Source organism: Apus apus, chromosome 1 (assembly GCF_020740795.1).
Source record: "Apus apus isolate bApuApu2 chromosome 1, bApuApu2.pri.cur, whole genome shotgun sequence".
NCBI lineage: Eukaryota > Metazoa > Chordata > Aves > Apodiformes > Apodidae > Apus > Apus apus.
Window position 1 is genome coordinate 191268351 of NC_067282.1, and position 22816 is coordinate 191291166.

A 22816-nucleotide genomic window follows, 5' to 3' on the forward strand; every position below is an offset into this window, starting at 1 on the left:
CGGCCCAGCTCCCGGCCCAGCTCCCGCTGCCTCCCGCTCCCGGTCCAGCTCCCGGTCCCGGCCCAGCTCCCGCTCCCGTTCCCGCTCCCGGCCCAGCTCCCGCTCCCGGCCCAGGTCCCGCTGCCTCCCGCTCCCGGCCCAGCTCCCGGTCCCGGCCCAGCTCCCGCTCCCGTTCCCGCTCCCGGCCCAGCTCCCGCTGCCTCCCGCTCCGGGCCCAGCTCCCGGTCCCGCTCCCGGCCCAGCTCCCGCTCCCGCTCCGGGCCCAGCACGGACACACCGGCCTGACCCTCCCCGCGCTCACCGCGCGCCCGCTCGCGGGGCGGTGCCGTCCCGTCCCGTCGCGCGCCCTCGCCATCATCGCCGCGCGCCCGGGAGTGACGCGCGAGCCCGCAGCATGGAGGAGGCGGGCGGCGGGGCCCCGGGCCTGGCCCCGCTGCGGGCGGACGGTGAGGGGCGGCGGGGGGCGGCGACCGGGCCCGGGGTCCCGTCCGTCCGCCGGCGGCCCTGAGGAGGCGGAGGGTCCTTCGGGCGGGCGGCGTTGGGCAGGGCGGGCGGAGCCGGGTCAGGGGCGCCGGGGTTCGGGGGCTGGGCGGGACGGGGAGGGCGGTGAACCCAGTCACGGAAAGTTGCGGCGGAGCGGTGCTTGAGCGCCCCGTCCCCTCGGGAGGAGACCCCCCCCTGCTGCCAGGGGGTCCTGCCGGCTGGCGTGTGCACCTGCCGTGAAAGAAGTGCCCGAGGAAGGGGGTTGGTCATCTCAGTGAGCGCCGTCTGGAAACTCCTGCCGTGCTTCATCTAAAGTCACCGCTTCGGTATCGTTCATTTAATAGTTTGTACAATAGCTTGGTAAGAGTCCGGTGCGGTTTCGTTAAGTTGCGTCTCATGTCACTTCAATCCTCAGCGATTTGAAGGTGGCTGATGCGGTGGGTTACGCGTGCAGCCTTGACAGCCGCACACTGGTCACGCCGCAATGTTTGAAGGAGAAAGTGTCGGTGCTTTTTAGTGCATTCCACTCAAGAAAAACCTGTAGAGAAGAAAGGAGCTTGTGTCTTTTTCACCATCTACACACCTCCCCCCCCGCAAGTCATCAGCTCCAAACTTCTTTCTCTTGTTCGTGATCTCTTCTCAAATCGGACTCTTGTTTGTATTATGCAAAGTGAAGAGCATATGCTCTTACATGTGGAGAAACTGAACTGCATGCTTTAGGTCCATAAATAGTAATTGACTGTTTGAAGTCAATTACAATTGAAGTATGAAGATAAAATCTGTATCTGTTTTCAGAATGTTACGCTGACTTCTTCAGAGAAGACTTTGACGTGAAAGCCTACACTTCCCAGTCTATCCATCAGGCTGTGATAGCTGAGCAGCTGGCAAAACTTGCCCAGGGAATTAGTCAGTTGGATAAAGAGCTTCATTTACAAGTAAGTTTAAAATATACCAGTTATTCTGAGCTGTTGGTTATAAACTAGTCAAACGTTTAGTAATCTTATGATCTTACTGCTTTTGAAATTGGCCAGTGTACTCTGCAAGCCTGAACTAAAGGTACAATTTGCAGCAAAACTAGTAATCTGATACTTTACTTAGTCAAGCCCACTCTTAATATTCCTGCCAAGAAGCCATACCATATACTGCTTTGTTTCCAGTTTCTGCAGCCAGTCTTTGTATACTTGGAGGTTTGACTCTTCCTTGTATGGATGTTCCCTATTCTTTCCAAATGATCATATCAGCTGTCAGGAACGCTGGCCTGTGTTGTGGGATGACAATTGTGGAAGATAGGGAATGATTTGACTTGCACCCTTTTATCCTGTGTTTGAGAGTAGCCTTGCTTCTAAGGCTCTAGCTGGGCAGATACAACCTGTGGTAGCACACCTCCACCCCTTCAGAAAGGTGATTTTGATTTTGGATAGTAGAAGGCTTTTTGGTAAAATCTATGTACATGCCACAAATACACAGTGGACCGTTCAGTGAGAACACATGCTAAGCTTGTGTGTAGTTTCAAAACCTGCTTCCTCCCTCCCTTTGTCGCAACTGGCAGTTCTCTGGGAACAAATTTCTAGATGTCATAACTAAAACAGAAAATATTAAAAATGTGAAAATACATTACCACTGTGTGATTAATAAGCTTACGTGTACAATGATTATATATGAAGGTGCGTTGAAATGTCATTGCTCTGCTGGCTTTAAGATGTCAGTTAGGCTGCAGTTACTGACCCTCTTCTTGTTCTGAGCTTGCTTGCTTTTGTGAATTAAAATGCATTCTGAAAACTTTCATCTTTAAGGTGTGTGGCTGCTTTTTCCTGTGTCTGCCTAATGCAGGGATGATGATACTTTAATGCCTGATGTAGGCATGATGATGAGACACTTGATATCCCTTTCAGGCACGCATCCCCATTTTTCTGTGTTGATTTCTTGTTTTTTAAAGGTTGTTGCAAGACATGAAGACCTGTTGGCCCAAGCAACTGGAATTGAATCCTTGGAAGGTAAATACTGTTATATTATGCTTCTTACTTCTTACAATGGAGGAAACACTTCTAATATCTGTGCAGGGAACATAACTCACTGCCAACTTTGCCCTCTAATACTAAGGCTACAGCTCTTCTGAGGAGTAACACGTGGCAGCTGTTGGTTTTTTTTATGTCAGCAGATGGAGCTCCAGGGAGGTTAGGCCAATACTTTGGTGTAAATGCTTCATAGGAAAACATGTTTTGATAATCAGTTCTGAGCAACTTTAGCAATCAAGTAGTTTTGACCTTTTAATATATTTTTCCAAATAAGTCTAATTTTGTTGCAACATTAGCTGATACCTGCTGCTGTAAGTACCACGTAGCATGTTGCATATGCATGTGTTGCATAGTTTGCAAATCTTAACCAAAGAGGCTTTAACACAATCTTAACTGCATTGAGATATTTTTTTCCTACTAAGGAGCTACTAAGTTAAATACATATCTTTGTGTTGTTCCACTGTTTGGGATCTGGTTTTTGATATAAACTGCTGACTTCTAAAGACCTTACTTAGGAAACACTGGATCTGTATAGAAAAATTGTAGTAGTATATTGTTGTTCCAGGAGCTCATTAGACCTGACATTCTGCTCTTTGTCACTTGTTGGGAACTTTATATGGTTTTAGATTTTTGGGGCTGTTTTTTTGTGCAGAAGGATATTTACCTCTGTAACATGCTAATTTGCATATATTATGGCATCCAAACAAGCCCCCTTTTCTCCTTCCCTTTTGTACCTTGTTAAGTAACTTAAGTTTTTTCCTTGTTCTGCTTCCAGATTTTTGCATAACCAGAGAGTTTCTGGTTACTGACAGTTAGAGTATCTCCTTAGTCTTTGGAACTTGTTGGGTACAGTATTTGATTGTTAGCATTTGCATATAGCTATGAAAATAAAGAAATACCTATTTAATCTACCAATGGTAGCTTCCAAATAGCTTTTCAAACAGTTGGAAAATTCAGCAGAGGAAGACTCAAGTCTCTGTTCATCCTCCAAATAAGAAGTGGATAGGAACTGTAGTCTATTTTGTGATTGATAAATACCTCCCAGTCACCCAGCTTCAGCAATTTGTGCTCAATGGAATTGTGTTTTCTGAAATCATGGTTGTTTCTGAAGGCATTCCTTCTTAAAATTGTTCTGAGGAAAGAATGAAGTACTTCAAAACAACTACTCAGTTATAAAACATTTGTATGAGGCAGGTATGGTAAATAATGCATGTTTTACAGCTAATAATGCAAAATAAAACAAAAATCTAATTCACCTCAAATTTGTTGAAATATCTCCATTTACTTGGGTTCTTTAGGAGGCCTTTTCTGTGTGTGAGGGAAGAAGCATGCTGATGTTCTAGTCCTGCAGTGCTGGACACTTGAGACATCAGTAGAAACTTCAGTCTGCAGTTGCCAGGAAAACCAAAACCACACAAAGATAGTTTTTTAAGTTTTGAAAAATTTTCTCATCTCTGCCCTGCTTGTGCCACATGTGATGTGTGGTCACTATGCAGAAACACTGAAGATGAATAAGAAAAAAAAAGGATGTAAATAGACATTTTAATTATGAAGTTAGAAACTTCTTGGTATTTTTATATAGAAAGGTAACAAGTGAAGATTATGGAACTAATTCACAGCATGCACAATCGTTTAGATGTGTGAAAGTAATCCTCATTAAAGGTTTCAAATTGATATACCCAGCTTTTAGAGTCTTTTCTTTTTTAGGTCTATGCACTTTAAAAATGGTACATTCATCTGGTATACTGTCTAGCCATGTCATGCTACTGGCCTTCCTCTGTTACTGCAATGTGGAGTAGAAAAAACAGGCTGATTTTTGCTAACTTTTTGCTGTATCTCATATCTTCATCCTGTCATGCATGAGAATTGCATGCCTAGCAGTCAGTCCATGTCAGAGAACTCCTGAGTCTGTCACTAAGCCAAGTTAGTAATTCTGAAAATATTGAGAAGATGGGAGTTTGTATTTTTATTCAAAAACCATGACATGTAGTCCCAGTACAGGGCAAGCTAAATAAAACTGTTAGCAGTATATCTTCCATCTTGCTGTATCATATTGCAGTTTTATCCAATTTGGTGATGACATATTTGTAAACAGGGCTTTAGAAAAATGGTGTGTGTTTGAGAATGCTAACAGTAACCTAAACAAGAATAATTTCATAGGATTTGGTTTGTGTAACTTAATTCTCAGCAGGCTGATTCCATATTGCAAAAAGTGACTGCTACCCTTGCCTATTTTTTCTGCATTTTAACAAGAAAAGAACAAGTATGCTTGTGGGCTGTCTTTGAGCTGCTTTGCCAAACTAATCTGGAACAAACATGTTTAGGGTAATTTGCTCTGTAATCTAAATTCAGTGACCTCACATTGTTACCTTACTTGTTTGCTAAAGATGCTTATGCACAGGAAGAAAACCTTGAAATAGAATTGGTTATTTTTTCAAGTCTTCTGTGTCTGTACGTTTCTCTAGTCACTATGTTAAATGAAGTGTTTAATAGGTTATGCCATTTCAGGTGTTTGTACCAGGTATATGCCTGTGAACAGAGGCCCTAATTATAATTCTCTTAGAAAGTAACACACTCTAAATATTTGAAACTTAACGTATGATAGATTTCAGATCCTTCTGTAGGTTTGTGTTCTGTACCATTCAGTAATTGACCTATTATTACTTGTTCAATTTATTTCCAAATATGCTGTGTTTTATTAATTGCAGTTGTTTGAATGCTTTGTTGTAAAAAGGGAGCAACTGGTTTTAATGCTAAAGTAGTCTGCAGCAGTTACTATGATTTGAAGAACAGTTCTTTCTATAATTGACAAGTTTTTAATGTAAAAACTCTGCTTTAATTTGCAGGTGTCCTCCAAATGATGCAGACTAGAATTGGTGCTTTACAAAGTACTGTTGACAGGTATGCCATTCATTGTGCAATTAGAAAGTATACATTCTTAATTGTTCTGTTATTTTTTAATGCAGCTGTAAATAAATTTCTCTTCTTATTTTTAGAATTAGAGTAAAAATTGTTGACCCCTACAACAAAATAGTGTCGCGTACAGCTCAGCTAGCAAAACTTCAAGTAAGTTGTACTAAAGCGTATTTTAAAAAAACCTTCTTGAATGTATGTTATTTACCAATTGTCAGACATGGGTGGGACTTCCATACTTGAGTTGCCTGCAGGTCATTGTCAGTATTTCTCAATGAAAAATCAGTGTTTGTGTGTCTGTTCATAAGCTACTGAGAAGTACTTCATATTGCCAACTAGGAAACTGACCTTTGCACTAGCTAAGTGAGTTTTTGTGGAGATGGAGGGAAGGGTTATCTAAGTACAGATTAGTTATATTCTCATTACTGTGTGTGTAGTTTTGTTTTTTCCTGTTGTAGTGCCATTGTGTAGAAGATGCTTTTATCCTGTAAGTTAGTGCATGGTTGGCTGCAGTTTAGAGAAGAGTTTGGGAATTAATTCTTTGAAAACAGTCAAGATGCAGCTTACAGAGTGAGTTGTGGTTCTGGAGTTTAATAAACCCTGGTATATAGTTGTCCCTGTATTTTGAATATGAGTGGAGTCTACAGGAGAATGTAGATACCTGTTAGAGGATAGCAGTGGGAGAGAGCTTATCATAAAGATGGTGCAATAATTGTCAAACACTTTAATTGTTAATTTTATAATAGTTGAAAACTATTCCATAGATCTTTAGGAGTCATGTGACTGCATTCTATTCAGTTTGTGATTTGAAATGCAGCACAACTCCAAATCCACAAGTGTTTACTGAGTTATTGTTTGAATTATTTGTCTTTGCAAGTTTACCTTAGCTTTGCAGAACTAGAACTTTTAGTAGCTGACATTTTAGCTATGAATCTACACTCAAGTAATTGCCATCTGTGAGTGACTGTTATTGTAGAGTAGATGAAGCTGCAAACTCTCATGCAGTTTCTGGTGGAACAGCTTCACTAGTCTCACAACTAAACTTTTATTTTCTACTTTACTTTCAGTACCAGTGAAGTTGAGCAGGATGCTCTTAACATTCTGTTGAGCCAGTTTGTCCAGCTGTTACTGTTTATACTACTGGACAAATCTTCAGTGACTTCCATGTGGCAGGTTAGGTGCAGGTTTTTGTTATTCTCTGAGGTATGCTGCAGCTATGGAAGGGGTTGTTGGAATTTGGTGCTGAAGATAATTTCTGTCCTGACCTTACACAAAGTCCTGCAGAAGGACATTTAAGAAGAATGAGTCCCTGATCTTAGGAAATGTTTCTTGGGTGCTTTTTCCTGTAGCAGGGTTACATAGATTTTCCTGTGTTGTGAAAGCAGTATGCATCCAGGGTCAGCATTACTCAGCTTGTGCCAGGGAATTTGTAATATCTGGCTTTATTTGCTGTTAGTCAGAGAAAGAGTTGTGTGGTAAGCAGCTCTTAGGGTAGCATGCTAGGCTAATCTTCATAGCATCCAAATGCAGTTATTTACCTCAATATAGGAAGAGAATTATTCCAGCTTCTTTGCCAGTGAGAATTCCCCGTTGGCAGGGGAGCTGCTGTTCCTTGTGTTGGAAGATAAATGGCAAGTGCTCTGTGTTGCACTACACTGCTGGCTGGAGTTGAGGGTCAGGACACTTGAATTATGAAATGAAGGTGGACATATGGAGAGTTGAATCAATAGGCCTTTGAAATCTCAGCCTTCTGCCTCCCCAGGATGCACTTCTGTGGTATCTCTTGAGCTGGCTGCCTGGTTTGGGCAGGCAGGAAGGGTGTCAGCACAGCAAACAATTCACTTCATGGCAGTGACAGGGCTTATGACATGAAATTTCTCCCAAATGCAAGACTTATGGCATAGGACACTTTCAAACTTTCTAGTTTTATCAGTAGGTACACAATTGGTAGAATAAGTAGGAAAAGGCAGGTGACTGCTAAAAGAGGTTACATTCCATCAAAATCTGTAGGCTTGGCAGGTATGTTCTGCTGCACTGTGTGGTGTTTAAGAGCCTCTTGTACTCATAATGGTATTTTAGTGCTTCTCTACTGATTGCTGTGGGACTGCTCACAAACTGAAGGAATATTTGGCTTGCATAAAGCTGGATTTTGCCATTCTTAATTGCTTTTAATATAGTCTGTCTTTTTCATAAACATTCTCACTGCAAATTCAGTGTGAAACTTCAAATCTAGTCCCAAATTCCAAATCTCTGCTGTGTGCTTGTGTATTTTATGTCTCGCTCTGAGCTTCATGGCATGCCAAGGGAGCAAAAGCTTACTTCCTACTTTAAATCATACTGTCTTCTTCTGAATCCTTCCATAGTAGATCATGAGCTAAATGGGAGTAGTTAACAGCTGAACTACGTAGACAGAGTGTTTGGCCTTCAGAGGGTTATTTTCTGTGCAGCTCAGTTTAACCAAGTCTTTCTGTGTGTTCTCTTAATTTCAGATATCTCAGTGTTTAAAAATTCTTATGATAGAAAATAACATTTTAAAAAAATTAAAAATATGAATTCTGTATTTTAAAGTTAGTCTCCTTTTAAAGTATGCACCAGTAGTAGATTTCATCCTGGTGCTACTGTAACTGAAGAGTAAATGTAGTCTGAAGATGGTGGACTGTCTCATCATTCTTCAGGCATCAGTTATATATAAGGGTCGTTTGGATGTGGTGTTGGTCAATACAGTTTAAGGGAGAACTTTGTAGAGTAGGGATGATGGTTGGACTTGGTGATCCCAAGGGTCTTTTCCAACCTGAATAGTTCTATGATTCAACTACTTTATGGTCTGGCAGATATATGCAATTGCACAGATGAGTTATGCACTGACACATTTTTAAGTGGTCCTCTCTTTTTAATTAAGTCTTTCAATAATTTCTTAAAATTAACTTGAGAGAAAACCAAGAGGTCTTTTGATTGCTTGAATAGTTGCAATAATGTCTGTTAGTGTTGATGTGTTGCATTAAATTTCAGGAGATAACTAACATGTAATCTCCAGAAAAATTGAGGTTTATTTTTAATTTTACTAAAACCCATGGAACTAACTCAGGCCACTGGCCATTTCCAAATCAATTCTTGCTTGAACAGTAGAATTCATTCCTTCTTGGATGGAAGCATCTCGTTTACAGAAGCATACTATGTCAACACAGGAAGGCAATCTTTCCTGAATTAGTTCAGACTTCTGTTATGCAGGTGACCAGGTAAAAGGAGCTAGTATCTGTCAACAACACCATTATTAGATATATGTGTGTGATTATATGTATTATTTCTGTTACATTATCCTCAAATATTGCATTTTTATACAATGACTGTGAGTTTTATTAAGTTGAACAACTGATATAAATGGAAGTATTTGAGTGAAACAGGATCTTTGTCAAGGGCACAATGCAGTAGCAATTGCTGTGAAGTTAAGAAATCATCTTCAGTGCATTTGTTTTTTCTCCTCCTTGGAATTCACGGGCTCAGAAGTTAATTTGTTTTTCCTCTTTTATCTAAATCTTAACTTTTTCCCATCTGTTACTCAGTTTGATAGTCCTTTTAAAATGTTTCTTGGATAGGAGATAATGAGCAGCAATCAAATGAAAAAGAAATAATTTTTGGCACAGAAAGTAAAAGATGGTCAGAAGATACTGAAGTGGAATTCCTAGGGAGAAACATTGGCTAGAGGTACAAAATTGGATGAGAGAGTAATTAAATTTGAAAGCAAAGGAGTAATCCTATGCCTTCTTACTTGGTGAAGCACAGTGCATGATATAAAAACCTATTTTTGATTCATCTTGTAGAAATGTAGTTCGCAGATATGGAAGTGGTATGTGGATTAAGATTTTTCTGATTAAAGAGATGAATTAGTAGAAACTAATACGTTAATCTCTCAAAGTAGGATAAGCCCCACTTGGTTCTCACTAATGGTAATAGAAATCATGTGGTTACGTTGTCTTAGAATGCTTAGGAAACTTGCACTTCAGACTCTGTAATACAGAGCCAAAACCAGTGAGAGTAGTTGTGCTTTCAGCAGTTTGTCTAAGTGGGGCTTTTTCTAAGTTTTTCTTGTTGTTCTGTCTAGATGTTTAAAAAACATAAACAATTTAAAAACTATTAAAAATTAAACTGCCTATGCCAGGGTGTTGGAACTAGATGATCTTTAATGTGACAGGATTGGATTCAGCCACAGCTCCTGAAGGAACTGGTTGATGAAGTTGCAAAGCCTCTGTCCATCATATTTGAAAAGTCTTGGCAGTCTGGAGAAATCTCCACTGACTGGAAAAGAGGAAAGATAACTCCCATTTTCAAGAAGGGAAAAAAGGATGACCCAGAGAACTATAGACCAGTCAGTCTCACCTCTGTGCCTGGCAAGATGATGAAGCAGATTCTCTGGAAGGCTCTGTTAAGGCACGTGGCAAAAAAAGGGGTGATTGGTGACAGCCAACATCGTTTCATCAAGGGCAAATCCTGCCTGACTAATTTGGTGGCTTTCTACAATGGTGTCATGGCATCAGTGGACAAAGGAAGAGCAACTAACATCACCTACCTGGACTTGTGCAAAGCTTTTGACACTGTCCTGCACAACATCCTGGTATCAAAATTGGAGTGATAGGGATTCAATGGACGGACCACTCGTTGGGTAAGGAACTGGCTGGATGGTCACTCTTAAAGAGTGGTGACCAGTGGCTCAATGTCCAGATGGAGACCATGACGAGTGGTGTTCCCCAAGGGTCAGTACTTGGACCAGTGCTATTTAACATCTTTGTTGGCGACATGGGCAGTGGGATTGACTGCACCCTCAAAAAGTTTGCCAAGGACACCAAAGTGTGTGGTGAGGTCACCACAGTGAAAGGAGGAAATGCCATTCAGAGGGACCTTGACAGACTTGAGAAGTGGGCTCATGCAAACTGCATGAAGTTCAACCAGGCCTGCAAGGTCCTGCACCTGGGTCGGGGCAACCCCAAGCACAAACACAGGCTGGGTGGAGAAAGGATTGAGAACAGTCCAGAGAAGAATGACTTGGGAGTGATGGTGGTGGACAAGTAGCTCAACATGAGCAGCTAATGTGCACTTGCAGCCCAGAAAGCCAGTCGTGTCCTGGGCTGTATAAAAAAAAGCATGACCAGCAGGTCAAGGGAAGTGATTCTCCCCCTTTACTCTGCTCTTGTGAGACCCCTCCTGTAGTACTGTGTCCAGTTCTGGAGCCCCCAACATAAGGACATGGAGCTCATGGAGAGAGTCCAGTAAAGGGCCGTGAAGATGATGTCCTCCTATGAGAACAGGCTGAGAGAGTTGGAGCTGTTCAGTCTGGAGAAGAGAAGACTCCAGGGGGACCTTATAGCAATCTTCCACTACCTGAAGGGGCTTACAGGAAAGCTGGGGAGGTACTTTTTACAAGGGCTTGTCATGGAAGGACAAGGGGGGATGGATCAAAACTGGAAGAGGAGAGATTTAGGTTAAACATTAGGAAGAAATTCTTTATGTGAAGGTGGTAAAACATAGGCACAGGTTGCCCAGAGAAGTTGTGGAAGCCCCCTCCCTGGAAGTGTTCAAGGCCAAATTGGATGGGGCTTTGAGTAACCTGGTCTAGTGGGAGGTGTCCCTGCCCATGTAGGGGAGTTGGAACTAGGTGAACTTTAAGGTCCCTTCCAACTGAAACCATTCTGTGATTTTATGATTATGTTTGATTTAGATGTCAGGCATACCTTTTTTTCTAAATTGATGCTAACAAAAATATACACACAAATATGTTTCTTGAAAGTTTTAATATGCATCTATCTTCTTAATTTATAACCAAGAATGATGTGTATTTTAATAGACCTATGAAAGTATGTAAACTAACGGTTGGCTGAATGAAGGTGACTGGCCTCATGGAAGATTTGCTGAAAATGAGTTTTTGTATCTGTTCCTACCGTAAGAGTCAGTATTTGTCATAACAATTTAGCCTTTAAGTTTTATTGTCCTCTGAAGTAAATGCTTCCGTTTGCTTATTTTGGATCAATGTTTGATTGGTAAGGACAATTTCTCAATTTTACTAAAGCTTTCCAGAGGGGATGAATATTGAGGAGAGGTGCACAATGTAAAATAAAGTTCACTTCTAGTTAGAAGTGGAACATGTCTTTGTTATAGTATTCTGAGTTCCCATTTTTTTTTTAATAGTAATGACAACATACGTTCAGTAGCCATGTGAATTTAATTAGAAACTTTTGAAAGTACTGGTCTGGATTGCATAAAACATTGTTAAAAACCCTGAGCAAAGGTATTTCCGTGGTCTAAAGTTTCTTGGTTTTATTGACATTAATATTTCCTATTTCACTTAAATTATTTCCATATTTGAGGCCTCATATGATGCAGTCGTTATGTACTGATAATGTCCCCTACTGCTACATTTTCTCTGCAGGCTGCCTGTGACTTGCTGCGGAGGATAATACGCATCTTGTATCTCAGTAAGAGGCTTCAAGGACAACTGCAAGGAGGAAGCAGAGAGATAACAAAAGCTGCCCAGAGTCTCAATGAACTTGGTGAGTCCTTTTAGAGGCATTTTTAGCTTGCACTTGTATGACTCACAGTAGCGTTTGACTAAAATAAACTCCAAAAACTTGTTATTATGGTTCTTGGTGTCTACTTCCTGATCTGAATTGAGAAATGGTATGAAGAGAACTCAATAGTACCTTCATTTTTTTCCCATGACTTGTAGATAGAGATATTTAATAACATGAAAATTCTATGGTAATAACTTGAGTTCTTTTGGGCAAATTTTTTTTTGTGAAGCAATGAATTTCTCACTGGTTCGTGTTTGTATAAAACACCTTCAGAGGCAGCAGATACATATTGTTTTTGGGAGATATTGCACTACAATAAGGCTTAGTTTAAATTACATCCACATAGTTTACATCCATGTCCTAAAAGAAGATTATTGGCCCCATAACCTTTGTGAAAGCCATATGTGATACCATATACAGATGCCTAACCTAAATGAGATTCTGGAAGCATTCTGCTGTAGTGGTGACTAATTTACCCTGTATTTTATTGGTTTCTAGGAAGCTTAGGTTACATTGCTAGATTCTTTGCTGGCTGGCTGGCTTGGGTACTTCTACACAGTGCTGCAGTGAGGAACATCCTGTTAGTCTTGGAGATCAGTTGGTGTGGATATAGTATCTTGCCAGCTGTTTCTCTGTTGGTTTAATGGTATTCAAATTTCAGCTTCCAAAAATAGGTTGAAGGAGAGCTGAACTATCAAACATTCAGAATAATCCTGAGGTTATCTGTCATTACTGCTCTTTTTATACTGTATAATAAAAAAATAAAACAAGGACTTAGTTTTATAATTAGCAGATGCTGTGTTGCAAATGGAAAGGTTTTTTATGTTTATTTAGTATATTATTTTGATTGATGCACTTAAGCAATTGTAGCATTCTAAATTAGAATATTTTTCTAATTTTCTGTTTTTTCTAATATTCTGTTTTCTTTCCATTTCAGTCTCCTCTCACATCCTTAGGTTATATACAGTAATTCTGTCCCTTAACTACCTGAATTACACGTCTTGTGGGATTAATCTGAATGCTAGATCCTATTCAAATAATTAGTACAATTTAATGGTAAAATCTGAGATGTTTATCTTGTGTAGCTTTTAGGATTTTTTTCTTCCAAAGAAACTGCCTTTTATTGCTCTTCTCCCTCTTTTTTTCTTTCACAATTTTAAAAAAGAACTTCCACTTTCCTCTGTTAAAGTGTCAGTCTTTTGAGTTTCTGGTTTTCAAACACTTGGTCTTTTCCTGAAGCTTAGAGAAGTCTTGATTAGTTATTCTTTTTAAAGATGAAGGGAAACATGTCCCCTTAGGAATCCCTTTTGAGTTTCATCCTGCAATCCATAAGGAGGGAGCCAAGGCTTACTGACTTTAATCCTTAATTAATCCTTAATTCTGGATGGTTAATGGCCAGGTAAAATCCCTTGTCTACTGTTATTTTTGTCTTCTCTTCCCTTGTATCTCTTCCTTCTCTCTTATCTCTCCATCTGCATCCCTCCCTCATTTTTGGCTATCTGCTATTGGTTACTCTCTGCTGCCAGCCTTGACTGGTCTGAATTCTTACTGCATCCCAGCTGGCCATGATGCCCAGCACCCAAGTGGATGGGAACACCCCACCGGGGAGTGGCTGGTGTGGTGGACGCAAGGTGTCTGTCTTGTGTGGTGAGGTGGTGGCTTATGGGTTATGGGGTAACTGTGTCCAGAGGCAATGAAAGTGCATGGTAGCTGGAGTCAACAAGGTTCAGGGTACTGCAGTGGGAGTCAGTGGGAAGGTGGTGTGTTGCAGGGAGGCTGGATTTTGGGGTACGGCTGGGGAAGCAGCATGCTGTGCTTCTGTCCTTGGAAAGTATTGGGACGTGGGGGAGATCTGTAGGGTGGAGGTGGTGGTGGCATGGAACGAGAGCAGTGAGTCTGTGGCAACTTGGGAGTGAAGGTGTGGAAGTGCTGTGCTTCAGAAAGATGGGAAATGTGACAGAGTGGTCTGTGGTATTGGGAGGTTGGGAAGCATGGGGAACAGACACTGGGCACTGGTTATTCTGTATTGAAATGGAAAATCTTTGAGAAGGCTTGCTTGGGAAGTACTACATCTGTTGGTAGTAAGTAGGTGTTAGACATGAATGATGCAAAAGCCAGGTGTTGGATTGGAAGCTCTGCATCATGGAGGCTTGCTTTCGAATTGGGGATCGTGGCCAAGATTAACCATAATTTGTATTTTTAGGTATTTCTGAATATCCCTTTTGGCTCTTGTTCAGGGAAAAATTCTTCCCATTGTCTTTTACCTTTCTGTTGTACGTGTGGTGCAACATAATTTCTGCTTTATTGAAATCAGCAGCATTGTGATATTACTGTGAAAGTTTTGCGCTTTCTATGGTATAATAAACCTTTTATTGCTTATAGGTTATTCTGGGTGGAATCATGGGATGACTGGCCATTTATTTTCATGAACTGTTTTACTCTGTATGTTTGTGAGACACAAACGTGTATACCCATTTGGGTGTATCTGTTCAATGTATATTTCCTCAGCAAGTCTATGTTAGTTCATGGCCTAAAGCAGTGAATTACATGATCTGACTATTCTTCTTGGTGATATTTTAATACAAATATTTTATAAAGTGAGAAAGAAACTTTCCTGATCAAGTTTAAACAATAGGATGTGACAAGAAAATAGTACACTCTATGCAGTTCCCTTTCACAGATGAAATTCGGCAGGTATTATAAAGTGTGCTGTCTCCTATGAGGGAAGGAGAAATTACTGTCATTAACAGTGACCAGTAACTGATCAGATGAAGATGAAAAAATTCTTAGTTGTGCAGCAAATGGCATGACTGTGGACAGGTTGTTAATTCCATCTGTCAGTTACAGAGCTAGCTTTGGACAACAAAGGATTTGTATCTTTTGCTTGTTAAATACCTATAACGGATGTTATAATTGTTAATATAAAGGCCTAGACTTCTTTTAATTATAATGTACTCCTAGTGTCTATGTATGTTTTTATTATATTTTATTTCACAGCAAGGGAATTTATATTCTTGAATGACTTTGTGAGCATATAATACCTGTAGGCAGGTTTTCACAGCAGCTGTAATTTTCCTCTTTTGTAAACTCAGAGTTAGTCTGTGACTAAGCTGTGCAGGCATAAAATGAAGGGGAAGAATTCTATTGAAATATGGTTTTAGGGGTCTTCAGTATAGAAGTTGCTCCAGGACAATACCACATCATATGCATTTTGTTCTTTATAAAGAGGGAGCAAAGCTTACGCTTTGCAGTTATTTAGGCTTAACATGACAAGAGAAGACTTAGGGGAAATTCAAAGAAATAAAGCTCAATTTTGATGATGCTTGTAAAAAGGTTTATCTTGGATGTAGACAACTGAAATTAGTGAGGATATGTGTAATACTGGGTGAAATGTGACAGAAGTTTTTGGCTGTGCCTGGAACGCCTCTTTGTAGCTGGCATAATGTAGGTGGTGCTTCTAAAGTGCACTCCAGAACTACTGCCGTCTGCACAAAGAAGACAGTGATGGGCTTGAAAAATTCTCTGGTGGAAGCTAGAAAAAAAATGGACTTAGGGCTTTTCTAAGGTAAACAAGATGTGTCATGATATCATTTAAGTAAGAAAAAGCCTGGATATACTCAGTATGTCTGTTCGAACAAAAAGTAGAGGAAATGGGAGGAGGAAAATGAGCTCTTGTCTAACTGCCTTAATGGGGATTGCATTGGGGGGACCTTGTTTCATCCAGTATTGAGGTTTCTCTGTTTCAGTGTGTGTTTCTAATGTTCCTGCTACATGTGGTACCCTGGAGCATCCACTGAAAGGGAACACCATTGTAAAGATTGTGAAGTCATCTATAGTATTAGATTTCTTGTCCCCCAGTTCGTATAATACAGTAATACAAAATAATGTGTGACCATTTTCTTTGTGAAAATTCACTGTTTCTTTTTACACTTAGTTCCTGTAGTTATGTGCTGTAGTAGTGTCACATGGTCTGTGTTTTCTTTGGAATTGCTATGACATTAAATAGAGCAAAATCTTTCCAAACATTTTAAACCTAAGAAGTCTATTTTTTTTAGTTTGTTGCTGTTAAAACATAGACCCATTCCATAGAAAGGAGAGTGTGTTCCTTTGTGTGCATATGAGTGTATGTTTATTATGTGAGCTTGCACATGCAGGAACAGCCAAAATACCACAGATGAAATGCAAAAAGTAAATTTATTTTTGTTACCTCACCAACCGGGGGTTCCCTGGAGAAGCACCCAGGCAGAGGCACACAGACAGGGATGCTGGCACCGTGGAGCTTGATCCTTGCTGGAGGATCACTGAACCTGCTGTTCTGCCTGTGTTTCAAGGATTCACATGTGCCTAGTTTACCACTGTGCTTTGATGTTTCCCAAAGCAGGGCCGGAATCTCAAGCATGTTTGATAGGGTGCCTCTAAGTCTATTACAGGCCTTTGCTATCTATACACAGATGTTCTACTTGTCCAACACACAAGGCTAAACAACAATTAGCATGATATAAATGTTTTTCTACACCTCAGTTGTAACTCACTTGAGCGTGTTTACAATCCACCTCACCAGTCTTCCGTTATTTTCCCACATTCACGTGTGTACATATTTATTAAAACAAATATAAACAGTATGTATATTCATCCTAATAGATCTCTACTGCTTTTCGGAGTAAACTCTTTGTTGTTAGTGGTTGTCTTCGAAAACTCTTGGGGAAAGACATGAGATTCCACAAGATAGGAGAGTTTGCTTTACTGAACACAGAACTCACTGGCTCCTATTTTATATCGACAACTCAAACTTACTTGACTTCCCTAAGCAAAGAAACTCTAGAATAAATAAACTATTTGTAGGAGTCTAGAATATAAACATACTATTAAATAGGAGGCCACATAGATGTGTCAAGAATGAATCCTGTTTTAACCAGCCACATTTTCTTTGTTGGCAGCATAACAGGTCTTAGAAGTAGAGACATCAGTGACTGTCTTGTAGTTTGATTTGGATAGGCTCTTGACATCTTGTCACACTAGCAGGATCAGCAATATTATCCAGATGAAAATGTTGTGCAATTAATGTAGAATTTGAGAAAGCCATACCCAGAATGTCGTCATGAGCTGTTCACTGTTGCTCAGCCATCTATCAAGTGGGGTTTTGTTGAAATGTGTTCTGCAGCTGGCTCATGTTTTCATTAATGATTTGAGTGATGTAATATGGTATATCCTTATTAAATTTAAAAGTAATAAGCAGAGAAGAATGGAAAGTATGTTGGGAAACAGGATTAGAATGAAGAATATTCTTAGCAAATTGGAGATATATCTTAGCTGAACTGATTTAATTTCTCTTTCAGACAAGTACAAAGTCCTAGTGACAAATAGTTGTAGTTTACAGGAGTAACAGGAAAACTGACTGTATGGATGACAGTTCTGCAGAGAGGCTTCGTAGTTCCTCATGAATTAAGTCCAAGCCACTTGTTAATTTCTTTTGTAGCAGCGTGACATTGTTGGCAATAAAATTTGTACTGATCTTTTTAAGGAAGGGTGTTGTGTGCAAGGCACTTGAGACAAATCTTTTGTTCATGCTTCAGCTGGAGTATCAACACCTTGTTCAAGGAATAGGTAGGCCAATCGAAGAAAGTCCTAAATACAGCAGTAATGATGGCTGAAGGACTTGAGGATGGGCAGTGGGAGGAGGAACTCATAGTGTGTGGCTCTTTGTTTTGGAGAAGAGGGGCCTGAGAGAGTAACATTTTCAGATAAATAAAAGTTTTGCAAATGGGAGGGGAGTAAGTGGCTCTCCATACCCACTGTAACTGAAATAGTAAGGAGTGGGCCCAAAATGAAGCAAAGAACATTTTTATCTAAAATGTTAGGAAAAGTTTCTTCCAGTAGTGGTAGTTTCAGGGGAGCTATGAAGTCAGTATTTGAAGCTTTTTTAGAAGAAGTTAAGACAAAACATGTATCAGGAATACTTTAGATATGGCTAGTTTTAGGTTGAAGTACAAAGACTGAGTGAGCTGACGTGCTACCTGTCTTGTTTCTTTCAGAGATGTCCCCCCTGGTTCCAACTCCATTAATATAAAATGTAATGTAGGGAGTTTTGGTTTTGATGTGGGGTGTTTGTTTTTTTTTTTTCATTGGACTCCTTGGTGTAAAATTTTCTTCCCACAAGTTGGTTTGTTGGGCACTGAGCCCAGATACCTCCTGGAATATTAGGACATTGTGACTGGAAAATTCAAGCCATCACTTTAGTTCAGCCTCTTCTTATCACTCCTTCAGATGAAATAGTAGATAGATCTCCTCAAAGACCTTCAGCTTACCCTTCTGAACTAATTACTTCTCTTCTGGTTAGTCATTGTGTGATTGACATTCAACTTCACACAGTTTATCCTGTTACTGAAGTGCCATAAAAATTGACCCTCAAAACTGTTATGTCGATACTTTCTAGGAGAATGCAGTGAGCAGGAGGAAGGTGGTACTTACTGACTATGTGAATGTAAATGTTGTGTATCTATTTGTTTTCCTTTTCCAGGAGAGAAGGCTACCTGTTTCTTAGTGACACAACTGTTTTTAAGAAATACGTTTAAGAAATCGTGTAAGTTTTTAATCAGAGAATCATAGACTGGTTTAGGTTGGATAGGGTCTTTAAAGGTCATTTCGTCCAACACCCCAACAGTGAGCAGGAACATCTTCAATGAAGCCAGGTGGTTCAAAGCCCCATCTACCCTGGCCTTGAATGTTTCCAGGGATGGGGCATCTGCCACCTTTCTGGTCAACCTGTTCCAGTGAATCCTCATTGTAAACATTTCTTCCTTATATTGAATCAGAATCAACCCTCTTCTAGTTTAAACTCATTACCCCTTGTACTATCACAACAGGCCTTATTAAAAAGTCTGTCCCCATCTCAAAAGCCCCCTTTAAGTACTGAAGGGCCACAGTAAGGTCTCCCTGAAGTCTTTTCTTCTACAGGCTGAACAGCCCCAACTCTCTCAGCCCTTCCTCTTGGCAGAGGTGTTCCATCCCTATGATTATTTTTCTGGCTCTCCTGTGGACCCACTTCCACAGGTCCTTGTCTTTTCTGTGCTAAGGACTCCAGAGCTGGAAGCAATACTGCAGGTAGGGTCTCACCAGAGCAGAGTAGAAGATCAGAATCACCTCCCTCAATGTGCTGGCTATGGGTAATATTTGGGAAGGATGAAGAATATTGTTTTGTATTTATCAAAAAACTAAGTACTTAGTATTCAGGAACCAACAGTTCTAATTTGGTGAAAACTTAAATAGCTCATTTTAGTAGGAAGTATTAATAATTGTTTGTTTTGCAGCAGTTATCTCATCTGTATCTATTGCAAGTTGGAGTTATCTGTACCTATTATTTCCACACTATGCCCTATTAATTGGGTATTAGAACAGTGTAAATAATCTGACTAAACTGGAGAGACTTATTCTGAAGTAATTGCAGATTGGCTGGCTGTAATACTTGTCCTTTAGGTTAAATATTGTATAAAAACTATTGTGCTCTAACTACTGTGGTTTTTGAGGTAACATTAAATATGCCTGAAGTATCTGTACAAAAATATTACTACATTTGCAATGGTAAGTTGTCTGAATACCTGCCAGAGATACCATGGTAGCTCTCTTACACTGCTGCCTTCTTCCCATGTCAAATTCAGTGATTAATTGCATTTTTTGTTTTCTTTTCCAAGCAAAAATATATAGAGTGTATGATTGCCAGGCCAGACCCTGTGTTGAATCAAATTGAAGTGAAGAAGGACTTGGTTACTGTCCTGTCAGTGAGGTTTTTCACTGCTAGTACACAGAGCAGGCAGATTTGTTCATATTAATATTGCTGTGCACAGTTTCTCAGAAGAATCAACACACATCAGTCTGGAGGCTTTCATGGTACTTTTGCTTAGGGTTTTAGATGTGGTACAACTTACTGCCTTGTGTGAGAACTAGTGTCCTCTAAAATAATGTAGCATGTGTCTGTAGTGAAGTGCACTGTTCTGTAGGAGTAACTGAACTGATTTGACTAATAGAAATTACATGGCCATACTAACATGGTGCCTTGCCTGGGCTAATTAGTCCTGCTGAGAGTTAATTAATTTTATTACTGGCTCAGAGCCATCTGCAGTATTTTTGAATGCCAGTGCTTCAGGTGGCTCATACATCTGCATCCATAGCATGTGCAAATACCTTGCTAAAACGTTTCTCTTGAGTCCCTGGTGGTGTTAGCAGTGGCACTGCCATACTTTCACTGAAATTCTTTGAGATAAAATATACTGTGCCTTCCTCTAGCTGAAATGTAATCTCCGTGTTCTTCAGTTTCATGTTGTTCCTTTCAGTTTAGTTGCTTTTTGTTTTGTTTTGTTTTTCCTGAGGCTCTGTTACCGTAAGATGGAAGATTTTGCAAAAATTTGTTGTGCAAAGTTTTATTTGTGGTATTTCAGGCCAGAATAACCTCCCTGGTGGAAGGTCAAGCAGATATACAAATAGTTTAAAAGCCTTGGTATTTGTAGCTTTGAAACAAAGAGTCTTGAATTGTTTGGAAACAGATAACTTGTTTTTATAGAAAAGCTTAGTTTTTCCAAAGTCAGACTTATGAAGAATTTTAAAAGGAATGAGAAGTTCTTCACAAACATGAACCCAGTGTCACATGTGAAATACATCTAGAATACACTATCTGAACTGCTTTTCTTCAGGATCTCTGGTAAAACCTGAAAGTGAAGGCCAGTTGCTCTAGTTACAGTGTGATTAACTGGATATAGTTAATAGCACATTTAATAATAAAAAAGTAAGGTATATAGTAAATATATATACCAGATACTGTGTTTCTCATGGGTAATACTGGTTGTTCTGTGACAGTCAGACATTTGCAAAATAATTACTCTTTATTCTTCATGTGATGACATTGATAGAGTCATTCAGCTTACATTCACACAACAGAGGCAATTTAAGTTCTTATTTTATACATTGATAAAAAGAAAAAAACGTATTTGTAATGCTTAGATTTACTATGTTTAGAAAGATTCTAGTTTTGTTAGTTGCTCTGTCTTTTCAAGAAAAGGAGGGCTGTGAAAGCTGTAGATAGTGCTAACAAAAACTCCTCTTGGCTACCAAAATGATCTTGTTATTTTCTTAATATTCTTCCTGGCTTCATGTTTGCCAAAGTCACTACTTGATTTATTGTAAATTAATGTTAAAGGAAGAGATATTCAAGCTTCCATTGAATCATGTTATTTCATGAATTATGCTGTACAATCAAATATTTTGGTGTAATGAGTGTAGAAGCTGGTCCTTGTGCTCTTCTGCAGTTGCGATACTACAGACTTATTTCTTTCTGTGTTTCAGTTATACATGCAGGAGTCTTGTTCTAGGCCATCATATATTATTTTATGCCACTTTTACCTTTAATGCAGAGTTAAGGAGCTTCTCTAGATATTAAATTATTTATTGTTGGCTTCTTAAATAAGTAAATAAAAATCTCAAGAGTACCTAACAAATTCATTAATTTGACCTGTTCATGTTAAAATGCTGAATTAATGTGCATTAAACAAAATTATTTGCAAAACTTAATTCAGTTTTTGATTATTAAGAGGCTAATAGTGTAAGACCTCTTTATCCTTGTTGAGCAAGGCAGACAGAACATGCAGATTTTATTTGCATTTTGCTGTGATTAGGATTCCTAACTTGGAAACTTTATGTTAGAGAGAGCATTTTATGTAACTAGTTGATATGTTTTACTTAATCTCTGGTATGCATGTTTTACTAAGCCTTTTCAATAGAAGACACTAATTACAGGCACAGGAGAGAAGAGACAAGTTTGCATTGATAGAAGAAAAAAATGTCCTGTTGAAATTTTGTTTTTCAACAAAGTCTTTAAATTAGTAGGGGTTGAATTAACATTTTCTCAGGTTTTTAAAAGTTTTTTTTTTTCTGTTAATGTAGCTTCATTGCAGTTTCATTGCTGTGTCACTGTTTTCCAAAGTCTTAACTATTCTGATCTCTTAAAATTTAATTTTCTTTATGCATATAGTTCTAGAAAATTAATCCATATATATATTGTAACAATGTTTTTTCTTGATGTCTAGTGTCATTTAAAGGACCATAAACGTGTTTCAGATTTGCCATATTGAGCAAATTATGAAAATATTTTTTTATATTAACATTAAGCTGAATGTTTGATGTGATTAGTCTTTAGGTATAACTACTAAAAGAATTTGATTTTGTTGTATTATTAAGCATTTGGTGATTTTAGTCTCAAGTATTTAGACCTTGCCAGAGGCCTGTGTATCAGATATTTAAGAACAGATTTTGTACTCCAATTTCTGTCTTGAGTGTTAACCAGTTCCTGAGAGGTTTGTTAGTGATGTTCCAATAGTAAGGTTGTGCCAGGAGTTAATGACAGTGTGTTAGAGTTGCTGTGCTGTAGCATGTGGAGTGTTTCTCACAGTTTTTATCCTGATTCCAGGTCCAGCAAGGACTGTTTTCTGTCTTTTGCTCTTTTCTTGCTCCCAGTTACAAATGTCCACACTTTTAGTTCCTTACATTTCTCGAAAGCTTTGCTCTTTCAACCTCCCTGTCTTCTGTTACTCTTGAATTGGATTGCTTCTATTTATTAATATAAATTATAATTATTATTGTAATTATCTGATTTATAACAATTTTGGTTGTAGGCAAGTATTATGCTGAACTAGGCTTCACCAGGTACTGAGTAAAATCTGGGGCCTGACGGCTCTTGATTTATTTGCTTCTAACTGTTCAGAGGACTCCAGTGAGAAGGAAATGATAGTGGACAAGAACTAAAGAAGGGGAGGGGGGATATAGTGGACTACCAAAAAGTGCTTTCTGCTAGGACAGGAA

The 22816-nt window shown here is 39.4% G+C and overlaps 2 protein-coding genes across 3 annotated transcripts in view; one reads left to right on the top strand and one right to left on the bottom strand.

Moving 5' to 3' along the window:
* The window catches only part of DUS4L (dihydrouridine synthase 4 like), a 41014-nt gene extending 40650 nt beyond the window's left edge, over positions 1-364 (bottom strand). The window contains exon 1 of the mRNA XM_051636273.1: positions 302-364. The gene's annotated coding sequence lies outside the window, so the exon portion shown is untranslated. The remainder of the gene's footprint in view (positions 1-301) is intronic.
* Positions 365-374: 10 nt separating this feature from the next.
* COG5 (component of oligomeric golgi complex 5) overlaps positions 375-22816 on the top strand; it is a 177898-nt gene continuing 155456 nt past the window's right edge. Inside the window, exons 1-6 of one of the 2 annotated variants that reach the window (XM_051636209.1) lie at positions 375-446; positions 1279-1418; positions 2420-2477; positions 5345-5399; positions 5495-5564; positions 11830-11950. In XM_051636209.1, the coding sequence (XP_051492169.1) occupies positions 395-446; positions 1279-1418; positions 2420-2477; positions 5345-5399; positions 5495-5564; positions 11830-11950 (496 nt within the window). In that variant the 5' untranslated portion in view covers positions 375-394. Of the gene's footprint in view, positions 447-624; positions 810-1278; positions 1419-2419; positions 2478-5344; positions 5400-5494; positions 5565-11829; positions 11951-22816 lie in introns of those variants that run through there. The other variant, XM_051636212.1, reaches the window with a different exon arrangement.